The sequence below is a fragment of the Aythya fuligula genome, chromosome 2 (assembly GCF_009819795.1).
Source record: "Aythya fuligula isolate bAytFul2 chromosome 2, bAytFul2.pri, whole genome shotgun sequence".
NCBI lineage: Eukaryota > Metazoa > Chordata > Aves > Anseriformes > Anatidae > Aythya > Aythya fuligula.
In genome coordinates this window covers 5,216,926-5,234,818 of record NC_045560.1, presented here as the reverse complement: position 1 = coordinate 5,234,818, position 17,893 = coordinate 5,216,926, and the positions used below count along the sequence as shown (strand labels likewise).

The following is a 17,893-nucleotide window of genomic DNA, read 5'->3' as shown; positions in this document are numbered from 1 at the left end:
GTCTGGAAATAAGTCTTATACAAAAATGAATTTTTATCTTAAAATAACATTCAAAAAGGCACTTCATTCTGTAAGAAAAAATTCAGAGTCAGGTCAACTGCTCTAAGCAGGGGGGTAAAATTGTCTGCATAGTGGGAGGGGAAGAAAGGGAGAGAAATTCAACTGCTGAAATACAAGCTTCTTTTTTTGGCATGTTTTAAGAAAAGCTGATCCAGTAAAAGATGTCCATTTATGAAATTCATTAAAAGAGTCCCATTTAAAATAGCTTCTTTTTTTTTTTTTTTTTTTTCCTTTAAAAAAGTAGTCTGAACACATGACTTTAGGAGTCAGGCTTCTGAAGGCTTAATAGCATCACTCATGATTGTCCTTCGTGTCCAATGTAAGAGGAAGATCAAGAGTAGCACTTCTGACAGGAGGGACCTCCCCAAAGCTTACATTTGAAAGAGCTGAAAAAGATGGAGACATCCTCTAGCAACTGCAATCTAGTAGCAGAAGTCAGTCAAAGTTAAGGGCTACCTGTTGCAGAGTTTATGAAGCATACTGTAAACTTCTTCCTCTTTGCTTAGTCCTTCAAAGAAAGGAATAAGATCTAGCAGCTCTGTGTCTGTCATGTCATCAAACCAGGACTGCACAGGCACCTGAAAGAAAGCAACCAACAAAAGCTGTCAAGACTTCATGACGTGAAGAAAGCGTGAGTTTTGCCTGCACAGATGCTCTGTAACCCTCACTGCCATCACAAGAAAGACAAATTGCTGGCCATCAGCATTCAAGGGGTCCAAGTTCACATTTTCTAGCAAGATTAACCCCAGATCCAAGTTTAAAACCCGCATGGCACAGAGCTGACCTGCACAGAACAGCCCAGGCAGCCTACACAAGGTAACGCTGGGCACCTCGATCTGTCTTGCCTCCTTGATATGCAGGACAGACTGGAAGGAGGATGCATGCTGCTTGTAAAGCCATACTGATGCTCCACTTGGAAAAAATTATTGATGGGCGAGTCTTTTTCCCCCTCTAAGTATTATCAGTGTGAGTCACTAAACACAGGCATGCAGCAACAGCCTCCTCTGGCACATGAGGCTACGGAGGAAATATTTAAACAGCGAATACCGAACAGTTCTCTCTGATTAAAATGTAAGAGCCGGTTCAGAAAACAATGCATCTAATAATACTCCTTAAATGTGGGCTGGATTTGCAGAAGGAGCTCTGTGTATCTTCCCTGTGAAAGTATCCTGAGATCTTTTAAAGACTGTCTTGGATCTAAGTTACATGGCTTGGTTTCTGCAGAGTCTCAACCATCCCTTTGCTAGCAGCACTTTTCTATACATGATTAAACCATTCTGACAAAGTCTTTAATTTCATCTCCCAAATTTCTACAGCTCATTATTTTCTTGGCACTGAATTCTGAGATACCGAATGATGATCCGGATGGGGTTTTTAATTTTAACCATGAACATAAATTAAGAGCTACAGCTCCTGGTTATTATAAATAGCAACTTTAAACCATGTGTGGCACCAACCAGGAGAAAATGTTTTCACCCAATCATTCAGGACAGCACAGTATTAAGATCTGGATTTAAATGCTCAATGCTGTTAAGATAAAGCAGCTCATTAAAAAATTGCTATCCAGAGAGGCAGGACCATGCAAAACAATGTTCCTGATAAAAATTTCCTTATGCTAATTTAAACAGTTCACAGAAAAGGCAGCCTAAAACCATCAAAGAAAACATTACACAGCCTGGCTGTTTAGGAGTCAGCAGATCTAAGGGAAGTTCCAGCTTGCTATCCTGGCAGCTACAAAACAGATGTGAGCATCTGTGCCGACCGCTGTGAAGGGCAAGTGCCAGACTGTTCCGGCACAGCTTCTGGAGCCAATATGAAATGCCCAGTGAAAACGTGCACGGCTCCTACTTATTTCTCCCTTGAAATGCTGTTGCCTTTTACCCTTATTTCTGAAACTTGATGAGCTTGTTGACTAACATTTCTAATTATGAAACTATCTCAAAAATATTTGGAAGTATAACGCAACAGAATCTTATTTTTTTTCTTCCCTCTAGCCATGAATAAAGAGAACGGATAGTAACCAGTAAAACCTTTATCTAATAAAACAATTTCTTTCACACGATGAAAAAAAGATAGAGTACCAAAAGCACTTCAAGTAATCCATCCTTACAGAAATAACCACTCCAAAGAACAAAAACTACGCTGGAGGGCAACTTCACTTTTGAGATCTAGGTTAGTTACACAGTTATACCACTGCTTGGTATTTCTCAAAGCTGATGGACTGCATGCCAACAGCTACAACTGAGAGCAGAGGAACAGTGATGACTGTGACACACTGTCAGGATCTGTTTGCCACAGCCCTTCACCATTCGGCAGCAAATACCAGAACCTACCTGCAACCTAAGAAGACACAGAGAGTAAAAAATGTTAGCACTCTGAAAGTGTGTTTTGTGCATCAGAAATGTCTGGGAAGAAACCAGGAAGATAAAACCACAGTTGAGTATTTGGAATTCGAAGAACACTTACTGCATTTTCAGGATGGAAGATGTAAGATGCAGGAGAATTATCCACTATAATAACTTTACTCAGCTCACGTCCCAGCCGACTCAGATCCTTCACGTAATTTCCTCGGTGGAAAACACAGGATTCTCTAAATAGCCTTGCCCTGAACACACCCCAGCGATCCAGTAAGTCGGCTACTGGGTCTGCATACTTAAAAATAGAAGTCAGAAAGCCAAAGTTAGCAATCTGCAAATAAGGCTAAATCACAGAACTATGAAGAAGAAACACAAAATTTCAGATAAACTGCCTTTTCCTCATTTTCTTCCCTGTTCCTTCTTAAGTACCTTACATGTCTGCAAACCTGAAGTGATTAACAGATAACACCAAAGTAGAATGCTTATCTTTCTGAAGAAAGCTAACTTGCACTCTAATGTTTTCTGTGATTTACTGATTAGGTTTTCGTCTTAGGGTCATCTTACAGTTACCCTTTTACACCTAGAAGTTGATGGATCCAGAGATCTCACCTAACATTACCATAAAACCAATGAACACTAACAGAAAATCAATAGGAAGACATTTCCCCAGCTGATTCATTTCCATGTGCCTCTGAGGACAAACTACAATTACATGCATCTCATCTTGATGCAGCTTTTTTTTTTTTTTCCCTCCACGCAGTGGTTATGGAATGACTGGGGCTCAGTAAGAGTTAAAGTTATCGAATTGTGTAATTAGGCCATAAAAAAAATAATCAAAGATGGTATTAGGCAAAATGCTCATGTACAATAGTGGGAAATTCTCAAAAGGACAGTATCTCAAATGTGTACTGTTCCATATAGGAGATGATGCTTTAGGTGTGGCACAGCTTAGGATCCAACAACTGACAAAATGTCCAAATAAATCAGAACGTGAAGTGACTGTGTACTTGAAAGTGGTAGTCAGAACTTATTTTTACAGGACAGGAGTTACTGTTTTTCTGTATTTTAAACAGAGAAGCAAAATTGATGCTGAGATCAGTCATCTCTTGACTCTGAAAACTGCTAGACAGCTAGCTGCAGTGCAAAACTGTTCCATTATTTAGGATTTTCATGATGTGACCAAACAGAACATGGCCAAGTGTGCAGGGAAGAATCCCCTAATAAGAAGGCACCATGGTAGATCAAACAGGGTCCTGTCCCCTCCCACCAATCTCTATGGTATGCTGGAGTAAAAGCTTACTATGCCGGAGTATTATTTAGAAATAATAAAAACAGCTTTATACACAGGACACCACAAGCACCATACATTGAAATAACTGAATTTTAGGTGTCTACTACTGTAACGTCTACCACAAAACTACCTACGAGGTACTACTGCTAGCAGAGGGCACAAAATATTCGTGTTGATGTTTCAGGCTTTCCAAAACGTCTCATTTCCTAACCCCAGATTGCAATTGCACCTTGACAGGACCACAACACGTTCCAATTTTTTCACACACAACAAATTTGAGTCACCGGTTGATCGTGTAGATAAGAGTTAAACACGGTGCATTTTATTTCATGCCCAGCTTTAATATGCTGCTGTACTCGCACGCTATTTGTTCTAATTTCTGCCGATAACCATGGTAACTTGTAAGCCTTTCATATTGGCATTATGAGCAATGCATGGAGGCTACATTATGAGGCGAGCCCATATGTGATAGCGTTACCATGGGAACACTTACCCACACACTAGCAGACAAAGTACACACTGTCAGACAAAGAAGCAGAAAAGAAGGGGAAAAATTAAGATAGTACCAACTGTGGAAATAATTATCCATTAGAAAACCCAAGCAAAAGTCCACTGCCCAGCATTACATGGGTTACTGAGATGAAGAGAGCAACAAACCTTTGCTAGACTGGCTGTGAAGAGTACACATTCAAAGAGCTCTCCCATCCTCTGAAGAAACTCATCCACATGTGGTCGTTTCAATACATAAACCTGGAATGACAATGACTATTTAGGTCAAATGGCGTTGAAGGTAGAAGGAAAAAAAAAAAAACAAAACAAAACAAAAAACAAGTAACAACCCACTGCTGTAATCCTAAACACTTGAAAAAAACCCACAAAAGTTAGCATGCAGGCGCTTCAAATGAAATGCTGAGAGGAAAAAAAAAGAGTATATATGATAAAAGTAGACATTCAATAATGAGAATTTGAATGCATGGACTGCAAAGACCCATGCTGATTATGCAATTGCAAATACTGTGCATCACCTGGAGTGATGCTTCCTGAAAATCTCATTAAGGCACAGAGAGACGATAGGGCTTCCCAAGAAATGAGGATGCAAACCTCTCAACCAACATGATTTTGGTGCTGGTGCCATCAATCCAAAGAGCTTTACAGAAGAAATAAATCTGAAGAAACTTCTGTGATGATAGGAATTGCACAATAGGGAACTGTTTTTCTTCCTGTGGCTAATTCCTTCATGTTCTGAATTCCAGGCACTAAGCACCATACCACACTCGTGATACATAGCAGTCCCTGGGCTCTGTGCGGAGGTATTCACCAGAAATCTTCACAGCACCACGCAGCACACCTAGCAAATGCAGCTTTCTAGATTCAGTGGAAAAATCTCCATCTCCTACCCTGACCTTGCGGTAGGATGAATGCTTAGGATCTTGCTCCTCCTGAGCTGCTGGGTTTCAGTGGTGTTACGTTGCCTTTTTGCACTGACAACCACCCAGGCAGCCTGGCTGCCTACTGTCAACAACCTGATTAATTAATATTAGAACCTTCTTGCTTGCTTTTCAGAGCAAGCAGGACGATTTGCAGAAAATACTGAGATAAGGTAACTGCTGGTTAGAAAGCTTACAACCAGTCCACAACAAACTGGGAAGCTGAAGAGGGGAGTTTGCATGAAAAATATTTATCTATGTTGTTTGTGGTTAGATTAAAAGTTTGAGAGAAAACACTGGCAGCATTTTATCTTCTCCATTTGGCAAATAACCCCTAATACTGGAAATTTCAAATGGAATGGTCTGGCATACACCCAAATTCAGGAATTGCAAGCCTGATGCAATTTTAGGAATTCTTTGTTCGATATGCAGGAGAACTAGATGAATTGCAGGTATTTCATGAGATTCATAGTAATAAAAAAGGCAAAAAACATAAGGCACCCAGAGAAAAAGCCCGAAGGAGAACAATATGGAAACGCCAGCTTGAACTTATGTGCAACAATTAAAGCCTCTAGCAACAGCAGAGGAAGCTGTATAATAGAGATTTGAAATTTAAAACCTAAATCTGAAAGCAAAGTTTTATTAAAAACACGTATGATGGAGCTGTACCTTAATGACTAAAGCAGAAATGTTAATTACTTTTCTACTTTGCTTTAAGTGGCCAATAGCTCATAGCATGAAGACTTGATTTGCTTTCTAAGTCGTTTCTATTAAGTTTAACTAAACTTTAATTCTACCCCCTCAAATTCAAGTAGTACACTCAAACTTTGATGCAGACATGAATTTATAACCTAGACTTTTTTTTTTTTTTTTTTAAACAAAAAACAACCACAGAAGCACCCAACCTACCAGCTGTGACTTTTTACAAATTAAAAGTTAAAGAGATTTGATAGATGTACTTCAACATTGCTCTTTCCGGATAATTACAGCAAAGGCTCCTGTATTTCACTAGGCTTAAACCAAGTAATTTCCCTCCTATAACAGTGCAATTCATTCTTCACATGAATCTTACTACACAGAACTGCTCTGTAGCATTCCCTTCCCAAATTATTTCTTCAAATTCTCAAAGAAATGGGTAGAAAGCCAGCTGCAGTCACTCTGCGTTTGGGTACTCAGACTTATCTGACTTGCCAGTTATAAGAGGGAAGATAGCAGGAAACGAGTTACTTATTAACTCCACAGTTTGTAATGAAGTTCTTTTAATTTTTTAAGCCGAAACTGTATTCCTACACTTACTTCTGAGAGCACGAAAGGGCACCCCAAAGTCTTAAAAGCATTCTTGGGTACTAAGTGCTGGAATCCAGCATGAATTTCCCTTTTAAAAACTACTGTTTTCAGCCACAGCTAAGTCCCCTTTCGTCCCCACGGCTGTGCCGGGGAAGTATTCCCACTTGGCACGTCAGCACGAGCTCCCAGCCAAGGCTACGGACGTCGTGCTTGCGACACAACCCATCTCCTCCCCAAGGCGAGCCTACGCGAAACCAACCCAGCAGCTACGGCCCGAGAGCCGCTCAACCACAGCCCTGTGGAAAGGGGAGAGCTTCTGAAAGCAAATATTTGGAAAATGTGCTCTTTTTGCAACTTGTAGGCCTCCCGTTGCTACGCAGCAGCAACTGGGCCGCGTGAGCTGTAGGCACGCGACGGTTTTTAGGTTGCGTCGTCGCTGTTCGACCCTTTTTGGATCTCCTGAGCCGTCACGGAGCAACCCTCAGCCTCCTCTGCTTCATTTTTCCTTGCTGTTTTGCCTGAAATGTTACCTACTGGACCCTGGCCAACAGATTTGCTCCTCATTTAAATGTCCCGATAGCAATAAATGCGGCCTTGTCAGCGGAGGCCTCACCACATTCCCCCTGCCAAAGGCCCCAGCTCCCTCACCCCTCTCTTTTCAAACAGCGCTGTTTTTCCTTCCAGAGCAACATTTCTTAATACCATGGCTGGATATTCCCCTTGAAATCGCTTTGAGAATTCCTACTTAGATCCTGCAAGCGTCCTCGTATCCCGGGCTACAAAATCCCTTTGGTTTATTTCACATGAAAAGCTTTCTTCAACCAACAGTGCAGCTCTTTTCTCCTCTTCCTCCTCGTTTGGAATTTTTTCCCTTCACTTTGTTAGCGGCTGGACTTGAATCTCAATGCCGCATGGTTATTTGTGGCTTGGCTTTTTCCTCTGCTGCCTGATGTCTTCAGTTTAAGTCTCTAGACTAACTGGCTCCTGGCATTTTTCTGAGATTTATATACTGTCTTCAGGGTATTAAAAACAAAACGCCATTTTTTCTGTACTGCATGCTCACTAATATCTTCCTTATCACAGCAAGAATTAGCAGAATACAGTCATTTTTCACGAACCTCACTGTTAAAATGCTAAGGCACGAATCAGGCGCCAGGCATGTTTTCACAGGATTCTGCATTTACAGCTGCTAATGGCAGAACCCAAGCAATTATCTTGAATTGTTTTCAAGCGTGTGGTGTTTCCACGTACAGTTTTTATACCTCAAAGCAGTCTTAGCCTAAAAAGATGGAGTATTTGTAAACCAAAAGAGAAACCCAGCTTAATTTCAATCAATTAAAGAGGTCAGAAAGAATTGCCTTGCAAAACCGACTTCAGAATAACACAATTTTCAAGTAACGACAACAAAATCAGCTCATGACATCTCAAGTTTCTGTTATCTCCTATGTCTTGGGGCAGGTTCATCTTCTTCGTGGAGAGGAGAGCACAACACGCGGGGTCTTGAGCCGTGTCTTTCTGGTCCACCCTGCCGTGACTGCCTCCCAGTGCAAGTAACCAAGAATAGGCCAGCAGGAATGGATACAGCCTATCCTGGATTACTTGAACCAGGTGACAGCCCATTACGGAATTTTTGTCCTTTATAGAAAAAAAGTTTGTTATTTGAGCAGCATTTTCACCCACCGTTAAAAACAGTTTGTACATTATATTCGAAATAGACTTATTAAACATCTCTTTAGCTTTCTGTAACTAATAATAAGCAATTATTTATTCAATATAAGAAAATGACTTGAAATACAGTTTTACTCTGTTAATAAACAAATGACATTCAGGAGCAAAATTCCAAATAACACCAAATCAAACTCATCCTGGCTGCTCTTCTTATTTTTGGGCACTGAGAGGCACAAAGGCATGGCAAAGGCCATCAACTAATTATGAACTAAAACTAAATTTGAACTAATCTGGGGGCAGCGTTCTCCAGGAGAGAGGACACGTCCTTGCAGAAGTTATATCGGTACCAAACAGGTTGAACATCTTTTCTCCAACCACTGCTTTCATCCTCGATAAACATCCTTTAAAGAGCACCTTCAGTCGCAGCACATTTCCCTGGACTTCCCACAGCTTCTCCCTTGTAATTTGGCAGAACAGGGGACCAGCTCTGATTTCCTTTTATTCAGAGAACCAGAATTAAATTAAAAAACTGGCCAAAGTAGTGTCAGTTTGCATTGAACTGTGCTTTTTTATCTGTGCTGTGATTTCCAACACAAAGTGGGGAATTCATCTCCAGTAACAAGCTGCCTTGTGGATGGGCACAGCCTCTGCAGGCATCTAAACACCTTTACAGAAGGAAGGAGAGGTGCCACACAAGTTATTTCCTCCCAAAATAAAACAGCAAATCCCTTCTAACAGATGATGCAAATTTGTCTAGAGATAGAAGGATGGGAGAGGGCCAAGGGGTGTTCAGAAAAGCTATTTTTTAATTGAAGAAAGCTGGTTTGCCCAAACACCCTTTAAGATGATGATCCAACAGTCCTTTTTGTAGAAGAGCAAGAGCCTCTCTCACCTTTGGATTATAAAGAACATAAGGGAGAATAACTCCCCAAATTAAGGGCAGCCTTTTTTCAACACCTCTGCTGCAAAACAACAACAACAATGTAACACCATGAACAAATCTCATTAGATAAGGCAGCCTCAAATACCTCGCGAGTGCACAGCAATACACAGGAGGCAAACACGAGTTCACAAGGTAAAAAGTAGCTTGTATTTTTGGTATAGGAAATCTGAAGAAAACCCACTTCCTTTCCAAATGGGCACTTCTGAAGCATTGCTCTCCATTTGTCTTCCATGAGGTTCTGTGTAAAGCAGGGTTCAAGTATACCAGTACCCTATGCTACCGGTCCAGTCAGGGACGTGCTGCTGATGGTTCAGTTTTGCATTTCACCCATCCCAGGGCATTTCAAATATTTAAGTATTTCTCTAATCTTTGAGTACATAAACTCATTATGAAAACGGACAAGCATTAAATAGGCAGATTCTGACAGATAATAAAAGTTGTTGATATTGGTTTTTGTTTATGCTCTAAGTGAATGAAAAGATTACAGGCTTGAAGTGGGAATGAGTTGTTAAAAACTCTACAGCCTGTGTTAATAAACATCAGACTAAGCCAGAATGTCTGCTTTTGCCCTTCAGATTATTACACTTAAAAAAAAAAAAAAAAAAAAAGATGGCAAGATAGCAACACATTACTTTGCCTTCAGAGGTGATTACAAACAGGGGAATCCAAGACTTTGCCTGCTCTGCATATTGTGTAAATTAACTTTACTTCAAGGATCACAAATTCCTTACAATTAACTTCACTCTAACCACCCAGATTTGACTGAGATGTTTTACCTGTTTTAGAGATTTTGAATCTGCAGCACACAGGGATTAAGCAATTTCCTGAAAATTATGCAGAAAGTCTCAAGCAAGGCTCATCTGAGATTGACTTCATTTGACCTGCTCCGTCCTCTGTCCTTGTCATGTTTAGGGTATGCACAAACCCACTCCCCTTGATGTGTTCCTCACTGTACCCCACAGCTGAATATTTAAATTACAAACAGAAAAACTAACCAAAAAGCCCAGTCTTTTGTGGTTTTGTTTTGAAACATAAATGTCTAATATTGACAAGTTAGGCGACTGCAGTCTTAAGTAACTCAAAATTGTTAGGCAATCTGTTTTATTCCCTTTCAAAACCATTCCAGAAAGCTTTAAGAGCAAAAATGTGTGTTACAGCACCAAACACATTTAAAGCCCTAATCAAATGAGGATAAACACTACTGCAACACAAACCTCCCAGATCATCACATACACATTTTAAACATTCAGCTCTGGCGAAGATTATAGGTTAAAGTACCTTAAATATTGATTTTTTGCTACATAAAAGAGGCACAGTACAAAGCAACTATCACTACTGACTGATATTCAGTAATCATTTTAAGACTGACAGTTACATGGATGGTTTTCATAACAGGAAATCAAACAAAATTATGAATTAACTTTATGATCTGTCAATTGTTCCAAGCAAAAATACTGACGTATTTGTCTGAGTAAAAAATAATCCATATAAAAGACAACATTTCAGAAATCAAAGTATTTAAAATCTCCATTGAATCGCATCCAGGGAAGATTTGCAACTTAAACCTACAACACAAGCAACAAAAGCTGTTTCAAGCAATTTGAAACCTTCAGGTATCAGAAAGGCTCAACTTCACAGCAACTGGTGTGACCTGTCTCCAGCATGAACTTCAATGTCTAGCTGCAGAGGAAAATTTACCGTACTGTAAATTTATTTCAACCGAATAAAGACACCAAACTAAGGTACACGAAAGGGACTGATTTTCAAATTACAGGCATTTTGCATTCACTGAAAACCATTTCACAGAGTATAAAGTAAAGTTCTTGAGAAACAAGAAATAAAATCCAGTCTTACTGCAATTTTGCCTGGACATTTTAAAGATACTTAAGTTTATAAGGAGTCCTAATCAGAGGAACCTAAATTACTTACACGAAGGAGACAGAAATTGCCACAAAAAATGAAGAAACGTCCACTCTCCTTTACACACTCACAAAGCATTGGCTATTTGGACTAGTAACAGACATTCAGACCTACTTCTGTCCATTTCCCTGTGGAGGGAATGCAGTATTCAGAGTAATTTCTTCTGGGCCTAGCAATGTTTGAAAACCCATCATGAGATCATTTCCCATTTGAAAATGTTTTACAATTAATTGACCAGGAGTTAAGTATTGAAGTCTTGAAAGAGATACTCTAGAGAAGAGGAAAAGTGAAAATGGAAACTCATGAGATTTCTACTCTGGTAAGAACTACATACCTGATCAAACAGGAATGCTTGCCTAGATGATACACTCCAGAGCACAGCTTTTGTGTTTTGCAAAAAAAAAACCAAGTCATTCGGTGTAAAATAGCAAAGGGAGAGAGGTAACACTCTGCGACAGAGAGGACAGTTTTGCTACCAAAGCAATGTTAAATGAACAACAGGGCTTACCTGATGTATAGTTCCATCAATCTCAACAGGAACGATGAAATCAGCATTGCTAATTGGCTAGAAGAGATGACAAGAAAAATCATTCAACTTCAAAAATGAAATCATTCCAGGGAAAATTTCAGAGGCATAACATAAAAGCGCACTTAATTCTGGAGTTCATAAGCATTACTGACTGCACAGACCCACTCCATGTCTGTGTCCTTTGCACACAGAAGACAAAACTTGTAGGCAACTGTCTTCACCAGATACCACGTTCCCATCCTCCCTCATATTTTTCAGCTTCATACAATGCAATAAAGTTCACTGCTCGAGTAATCCTCTCTACTTCTGAGCATGTGTACCAGGATAAATATCTATTTGAGTAACTCTTTCATCAAGTCTGTGTGGATGATCACAAAGAAATTCTGTCATTTGAAATTCCACATATTCTACTCTGGGTCATCAACTAGTAATTAATTTAAAATAAAGGCAGCTGTAAAAGTGGAACCTAAATGATATATTTGAATCAGGAGCTACAGAAAGGAAAGACTTAAGTCATTTAGGTAAATGATTCTCAAGACACGATACCTGAAAAACATGCTATACTAACCCAATTAATCATGCAAAACAGCATTTTAATCCTAAAGGAAGAGCAGGCACACCCTAGCCAAGTCCTAGAAACCATTTTTCTAGCTTGTTGGATGCAACTCATTTCTTAAGACTTAGTGTGAAAAAATAACAGAAAAACAGGCAGAAAAATGTCCTTGTAGACAGTTTGAGTACATAGTCTAATCCTGGCTAGGCAGCGGTGGTAACTGGGGGGCACACAGTTAACATTTGTTAGTTTAAATGGACAAACTTGGGCAGAAACCTTTGGTGTGGCTCATGCATTATGTCTGGGATAAAAATATGATGTAAACACGCCTGGCTGAAGTCTGTACCAACTCCACGACCCACAGCTTGGATACAGCCGAAAACCAAGCACATTTTGATAGGACTGAGTACCACACAGTATGCTTCACAGGTAACAGCCTAAAACGAATGCCAGGAGTACTCTGGCTGGGAATCATGGCACTGCTAAGCTTATGCTGGAGAACACCTTCATGCAGCTCTATCAGACTTTCCCACCTGGTGGTCTGGATCGACAAAAAGATCCATCTGAAGAACCACAGGAGCATGGCACTAAAGAACTGCCATTTAGGGCACTGAAGGGTGCCAAGAAAGCAGAGAAGCAGACAAGCTAAGATGACTGAGAAGCAAACTCACACATTGGTGAGCCTTAACAGATGCTCAAAGAAAAATGGAAGGAAAGGGAATCCTGCAGCATTAAGCTGCAAACAGCCCTTTGATGCCCTTTCAAAAGGAGATTTTAATTCCACTGTCGAACAACTTTCCTGTGAGGTCAGCAAAATAACTGGAATAACTTACACCAAGAGCAAGACCCGCCCTCAGTAAGCAGTACCGTGGAAGCCGGTCTGCCCTGAATATGGTCCTGCCAATAAACAACTATCAGCAACCAAACCTCCAGTGCTGGACAACTCAATCCTTCTGATACCTGCTGCACAAGCAAGGGCTAAAGAGTTCCGCAAATACCTGTAGATACAATCTACACTGTTCTTTAGCTTCCACCAAGCAAATATTGAGATACACCCACCTTTTCTGCCTCTGAAAAACAGAAGAGAAGCTCCAACTGTTACCTGCACGGAGTCTCTCAGCCAGAAAAGACACTATATTCCTCTGCAGTACCTCTAACAGCAAGAGAACAGGTACATAAAAATGTTCTGAAGCTTCACCTTAAAAGAAACCCAAATGAACTTCCAATAAGACCCAGCCACCAAAGTTTTCAAGTGGTTGCCAGCTCTGTGCATACTTTGAAGAGACTTGCAGGCACTTGCATAATTTCTATATGCATGACTCCCTGAAGCAAGATAAATCCCTGTACTGGCAGAGAACGAGTAGGTCACTGCAAGCTGCAAAGGTTTTGAAGCCCACCGATAAAAACAAGGCTGGAACTGACCCTCCTTACCAAAGGGACCAGCAGCTACCAACCAGGTGTCAGAGAAAAGCGTATCTTGTTTAGACAACTCAGTTTTTAACAACAAACAGGCCTCACCCTCAAGACTTTGTAACGCTAACCAAAGTACTCTTAGCAATGTATTTGCTTCCCCCACTTATATTTGAGGTACTACATAGCTGTGTTGTTGGCAAAAGTGACAAGGAACTGAGTGTGGACTGGGGTTCCGTGCCTCACCATGATGGGAAGACAGCAAAGCCTGCAACAGTTTGCTGGTTAAGGGCTTCTGGGGTGGCCCACACGAAGCACGTACACGTCCCAAGTGGGAACTGCACAGACAGACCGCGAAAGAAGACAATGCATTTTCATTTAAAACTCTTTGCTTCAGTTAAAACTGTCTTCGTTTAATGAGAAGCTTCAGAGTTTTAAACATGTTCTACAGAAACGTTTCACAGCCAGTTTTGAATACAACTACATTCCAGACTTGCATGTGGTTTAATTCATTTTATGCAAGACAATGTTTACATCTTCTTGATTTAGTAATTTACGATTTTTGCTTCTATTATTGTTTTATGATGGGAATGATAACTGTAATGTCTATCTATTCCTTTTTTACTCCTGCCAAAGCACCCCAAACTTTATTCCTTTAATATGCATTTAACATAAAAGACTAATATCTCTTAAAGCTTCAAATATGCAGGGGCATAAAAAGATGAGAATTACCCTCCTTCAGATGTTGCTGCTTTCATAAAGGAGTACTTTAAATACCCTGCATCTCTGGTTGTGTTAAAAAAAACACAAAAAAACAATTATCTGCATTTGAAATACGAAGCCTATTTCATAACAGAATTATGAATTCTAAAACATGTGTTTTAAATAAAGCCTTTTGTATTGAAAATCACAAATTTATGTATGCTCTTACAGCTTTTAAGTAGGGACCTGCCTGGGTAAAGCAGACACGTTTTAGTGAAAAACATCTACAAGAAACTGCACAATTATTCAGGCAGAGCAGCGTGCATATAGGTGTCAAAAGCCCTGGTCTTCTGGAAATCCATCAGATTTTTGATGACCACAGTGGCCTCATTTCGGTATCCTTATGAAACAAAATCCAAACAGCACCACAGAAGCACACTGGACAGAGTGCCAGACACTGAACAACTTCCAGCTGTTTTCTACAACATTTACTTTTCTCTTAAATACCCCCATCACGGTGCTTCACGTTAAGATAACGTGACGATGGCCCTAAGACTCTAACGCTACAGAAATTCTAATGTTTGCCTAATGTTATTTACCTCACAGAAAAAAAGCAGTTTTCTTTTCCCACAGAAAACACTGAACAGTGTTCAAGCAGAATAACCTTTTGATTTTTTTCTTAAATATCTATTTAACATCTTCTAAATACCCATTAAATATCAAAACACGAATAAATGGGATGATTAAATTTGAAAACGAGCCCACTGAGCAAGCACTCTGCAATAAAGGCAAACCTCAGTCCTACAAGAAAGGATTTACAATATGTCAACCATTAAACATGTATTTCTTTAAAATGGTTAAAAAATTATTAACCACCTAAATGGTGGTTAATAAGCTCGTTTTCTTTCAAGAGCCAGAAAATCACAGCAGTTATCCACAGCATACAGAAAGCAGATTCCTAGTTTTACATTCCAGATAAAAATAATGAAGTATTAGACTTAGTATTATGTAAATTTAGACTTTTACATTGAGCTTTCCCTTCCTATTTTTGACTCTCACTTAATTAGGAAGGCATGGTCCCTCCCTTCCCTATCCAGATGTGATGATAATCTCCCTGCAAAATTTTGAAGTACGACTTCAGTCTGGGTACAGCAGACAGGGAGCTGGCACTGATGCTGAGAGGCCCCTGTACACCACCACAAATCGGCATATACCATTAGGCACAATAAAGAAAGAGAAAAATTTGAGTTTCAGTTGGAGGCACAGCAATATTTGTTCTAGTATCTCCATATAAGGTCTTCTTTAAGTCAACAAAGGCAGAGCGTTGCCAAATTTTAACCACAACATGAATTACGGTTTGCATATTTAAATGCTGGCAACTAAATACTGCAGGATTAAAATGCTGAATTTTTGCTAGCAGTGAAAAATGGAGTGCAACCAGAACTACAAGACTGACTTTATGCTGACTCTAGCTTGCTGCTAGTAAGGAAAAATACTATTGATTCTTAAAAATTCTCCAGTATCAAAGTATAGACCTATTCCTTTTATAATGTCTGACATTTAATAATCAGAAATACTACCAGTACTCTGAGCCAATTTAGGTTATTATTTGGGTAGTACTGAATTCTCTGATTCTAACTTTAGACCTACTTAAACAATAGAAAAATACCACTACTTCCACCCCATGCTGAATTGTGAAGGGTTATACAAGTTGCTTCACAAGCTGACTGAGTCATCAGCAACAGCTAAATGCTATTTGCTTTCCTGCTGTGAAAGCTGAATACTTAAACCCAGTTACTATGACCAGAACAGCAGCCTGCCATTTGCCTACCCCACGATCCACGATGCAATCTTCTTCAGTAATGGAAGCACAGCAGTCACTGGTGCCCACAACCTACTGGTTTAAGCTCTATCTACCCAGCATAGAGCTGAATTTCTACACCTTCCATGCTCCGTGACTAACTATTGCATCGTTTAAACATCAAAAATGAAAATGTATTGTCAGAGCAACAAGTTCTGTACCTGTTCGATGCTGTTCCTTGTTGGGATAGTTACGGTCTAAAGCTACAAAGCTAGTGACCATTCAGAGCTTTGCTTCAGTCTCAGGATCAAAAAATAGCAGTGTCTGTGGTACCCCCCTTAAAACTAGATTAGGATGAATAATTGTAAAAGGAACAATGAGAACTACCAGGCGTCCTGGGAGAGCCTGCAAGACCAGTTCATGTGCTAAGAGGCTTAACAGCTCCTACAGAACTTCCCTGGCAGAGGCAAGGTGCAAGAGATCGCTTTCGAATGTACTCACCTTAAATGAACTGTGCACTAAAGTTTCATCTAAATCAATGACCACACACTTCTTCCCATAGTCTGATGCTGTCAGTTCTGGCAGGAGGTATTTAGCTGGTGGCTAAAAAAAAAAGAGGGAGACAACAAAAAAATGTAAAACCTCTATTGAAGGGGCACTGTTCTGCCAACATTACTCTTCCAGTAGTCACTCACTGGGAACTGAAATACATGATTCAAAGTTGTACGTATTTCTGGGCTTGCTGCAAGGACACATATGGAAATCAACGGCTCATGCAATGCAGATACCGATTTTTTCTGTTTTCTAAAACATTTAGAATGTTTTCCAAAACACTCGAGATGAAAATGGTAAAACACCATCACTAATTGAAAACAACAGTGAAAAACTGGACATCTGATACAACGACATCTCCCAGTGGCCCTCTTTCCAATGCCTCAGTTTTAGTTGCTGTTGTTATCATCCTGCTGCATCAGTGCTATTTCTGGCCACGTCACATCGATGGACATTTTACACAAATTCTGATAGCCATGAAAAACACTGAAGTAGAGAAGCCATCCCGAAGGAAGACAGCACCACTGATTTTACCTTCCAGAACACATCTCCACTCTAATTTTTACCACTTACGAGGGTGCTGACCAAGACCTTGGATAGCATTCAGAATCAAGGTATTAAGCCTGCAGTAACGAAAGCTCTCTTAAACCCAGGCTCTTCTGCAGTATGCTGCCCTTATAAAAAATGGTACAAATTACATAAAGGAAGAATTGACTTTTTTTTTTCCCCCCTGAAATCAGTGCAGTCACATAGTCTTCTATCGTTCAACCCCCAATTGAACATCCCAATCTGCAGCTGACTTGCATTATTTTAGGATTCTGCACTGATTAGCTCATGAAAGAACAGACATGGAGAGAGCCCTTCCATTTGGAGCTGAACCACTGCTGGCTTAAAGAGGTCTTTTTTGATGAAGGAAAAGGACTGGTTTTATAGAAAAGCATCAATAGGGAGAAGCTCGAGACCAAGAGGAAATTAAATCAATTAAGAATATAAAAAAATGGGACATAGAACTCTAACTTCATTCTCTTGCCATCTCTCTATCTGTTCTATTCAGATGATGTTGCTCTGGTAAGGATGCATCCACCCTGTCCTTTGTTCCTTCTGGATACAATAGCCTTTTGTCGAGGTGCTTTCGGAGACCTGAGGTCACCACTTGGCAGAGAGCAGTGTGACAACAGATGAGTAAGATACCCACTGAGCGCATCGCAGCAGCAAGCACATATTCTCCCTTAATCACTGATTTATTTTGGATGTGGTCTCAAATTGATAGATACTGGCCAGCAATGCCTAGCAAGGTCTTGTTTAAATGAAGTAGCTAATGAATGAGACTCTGGACTGAGACAGAGGAGTCCTTAGCTAAATAAAGCGTAAGTTACTGGGCAATTTAGCGAGG

The 17,893-nt window shown here is 40.1% G+C and overlaps 1 protein-coding gene across 2 annotated transcripts in view; it reads right to left on the bottom strand.

The window, feature by feature from the left end:
• Nucleotides 1–285: 285 nt before the first annotated feature.
• The window catches only part of CTDSPL (CTD small phosphatase like), a 73,184-nt gene continuing 55,576 nt past the window's right edge, over nucleotides 286–17,893 (bottom strand). For both annotated transcript variants that reach the window (XM_032180887.1, XM_032180888.1), the window contains 5 exons: nucleotides 16,450–16,551; nucleotides 11,462–11,518; nucleotides 4,366–4,458; nucleotides 2,527–2,712; nucleotides 286–638 (listed from right to left, as the gene is read on the bottom strand). In XM_032180887.1, coding sequence (XP_032036778.1) covers nucleotides 513–638; nucleotides 2,527–2,712; nucleotides 4,366–4,458; nucleotides 11,462–11,518; nucleotides 16,450–16,551 — 564 coding nt within the window. In that variant the 3' untranslated portion in view covers nucleotides 286–512. The remainder of the gene's footprint in view (nucleotides 639–2,526; nucleotides 2,713–4,365; nucleotides 4,459–11,461; nucleotides 11,519–16,449; nucleotides 16,552–17,893) is intronic.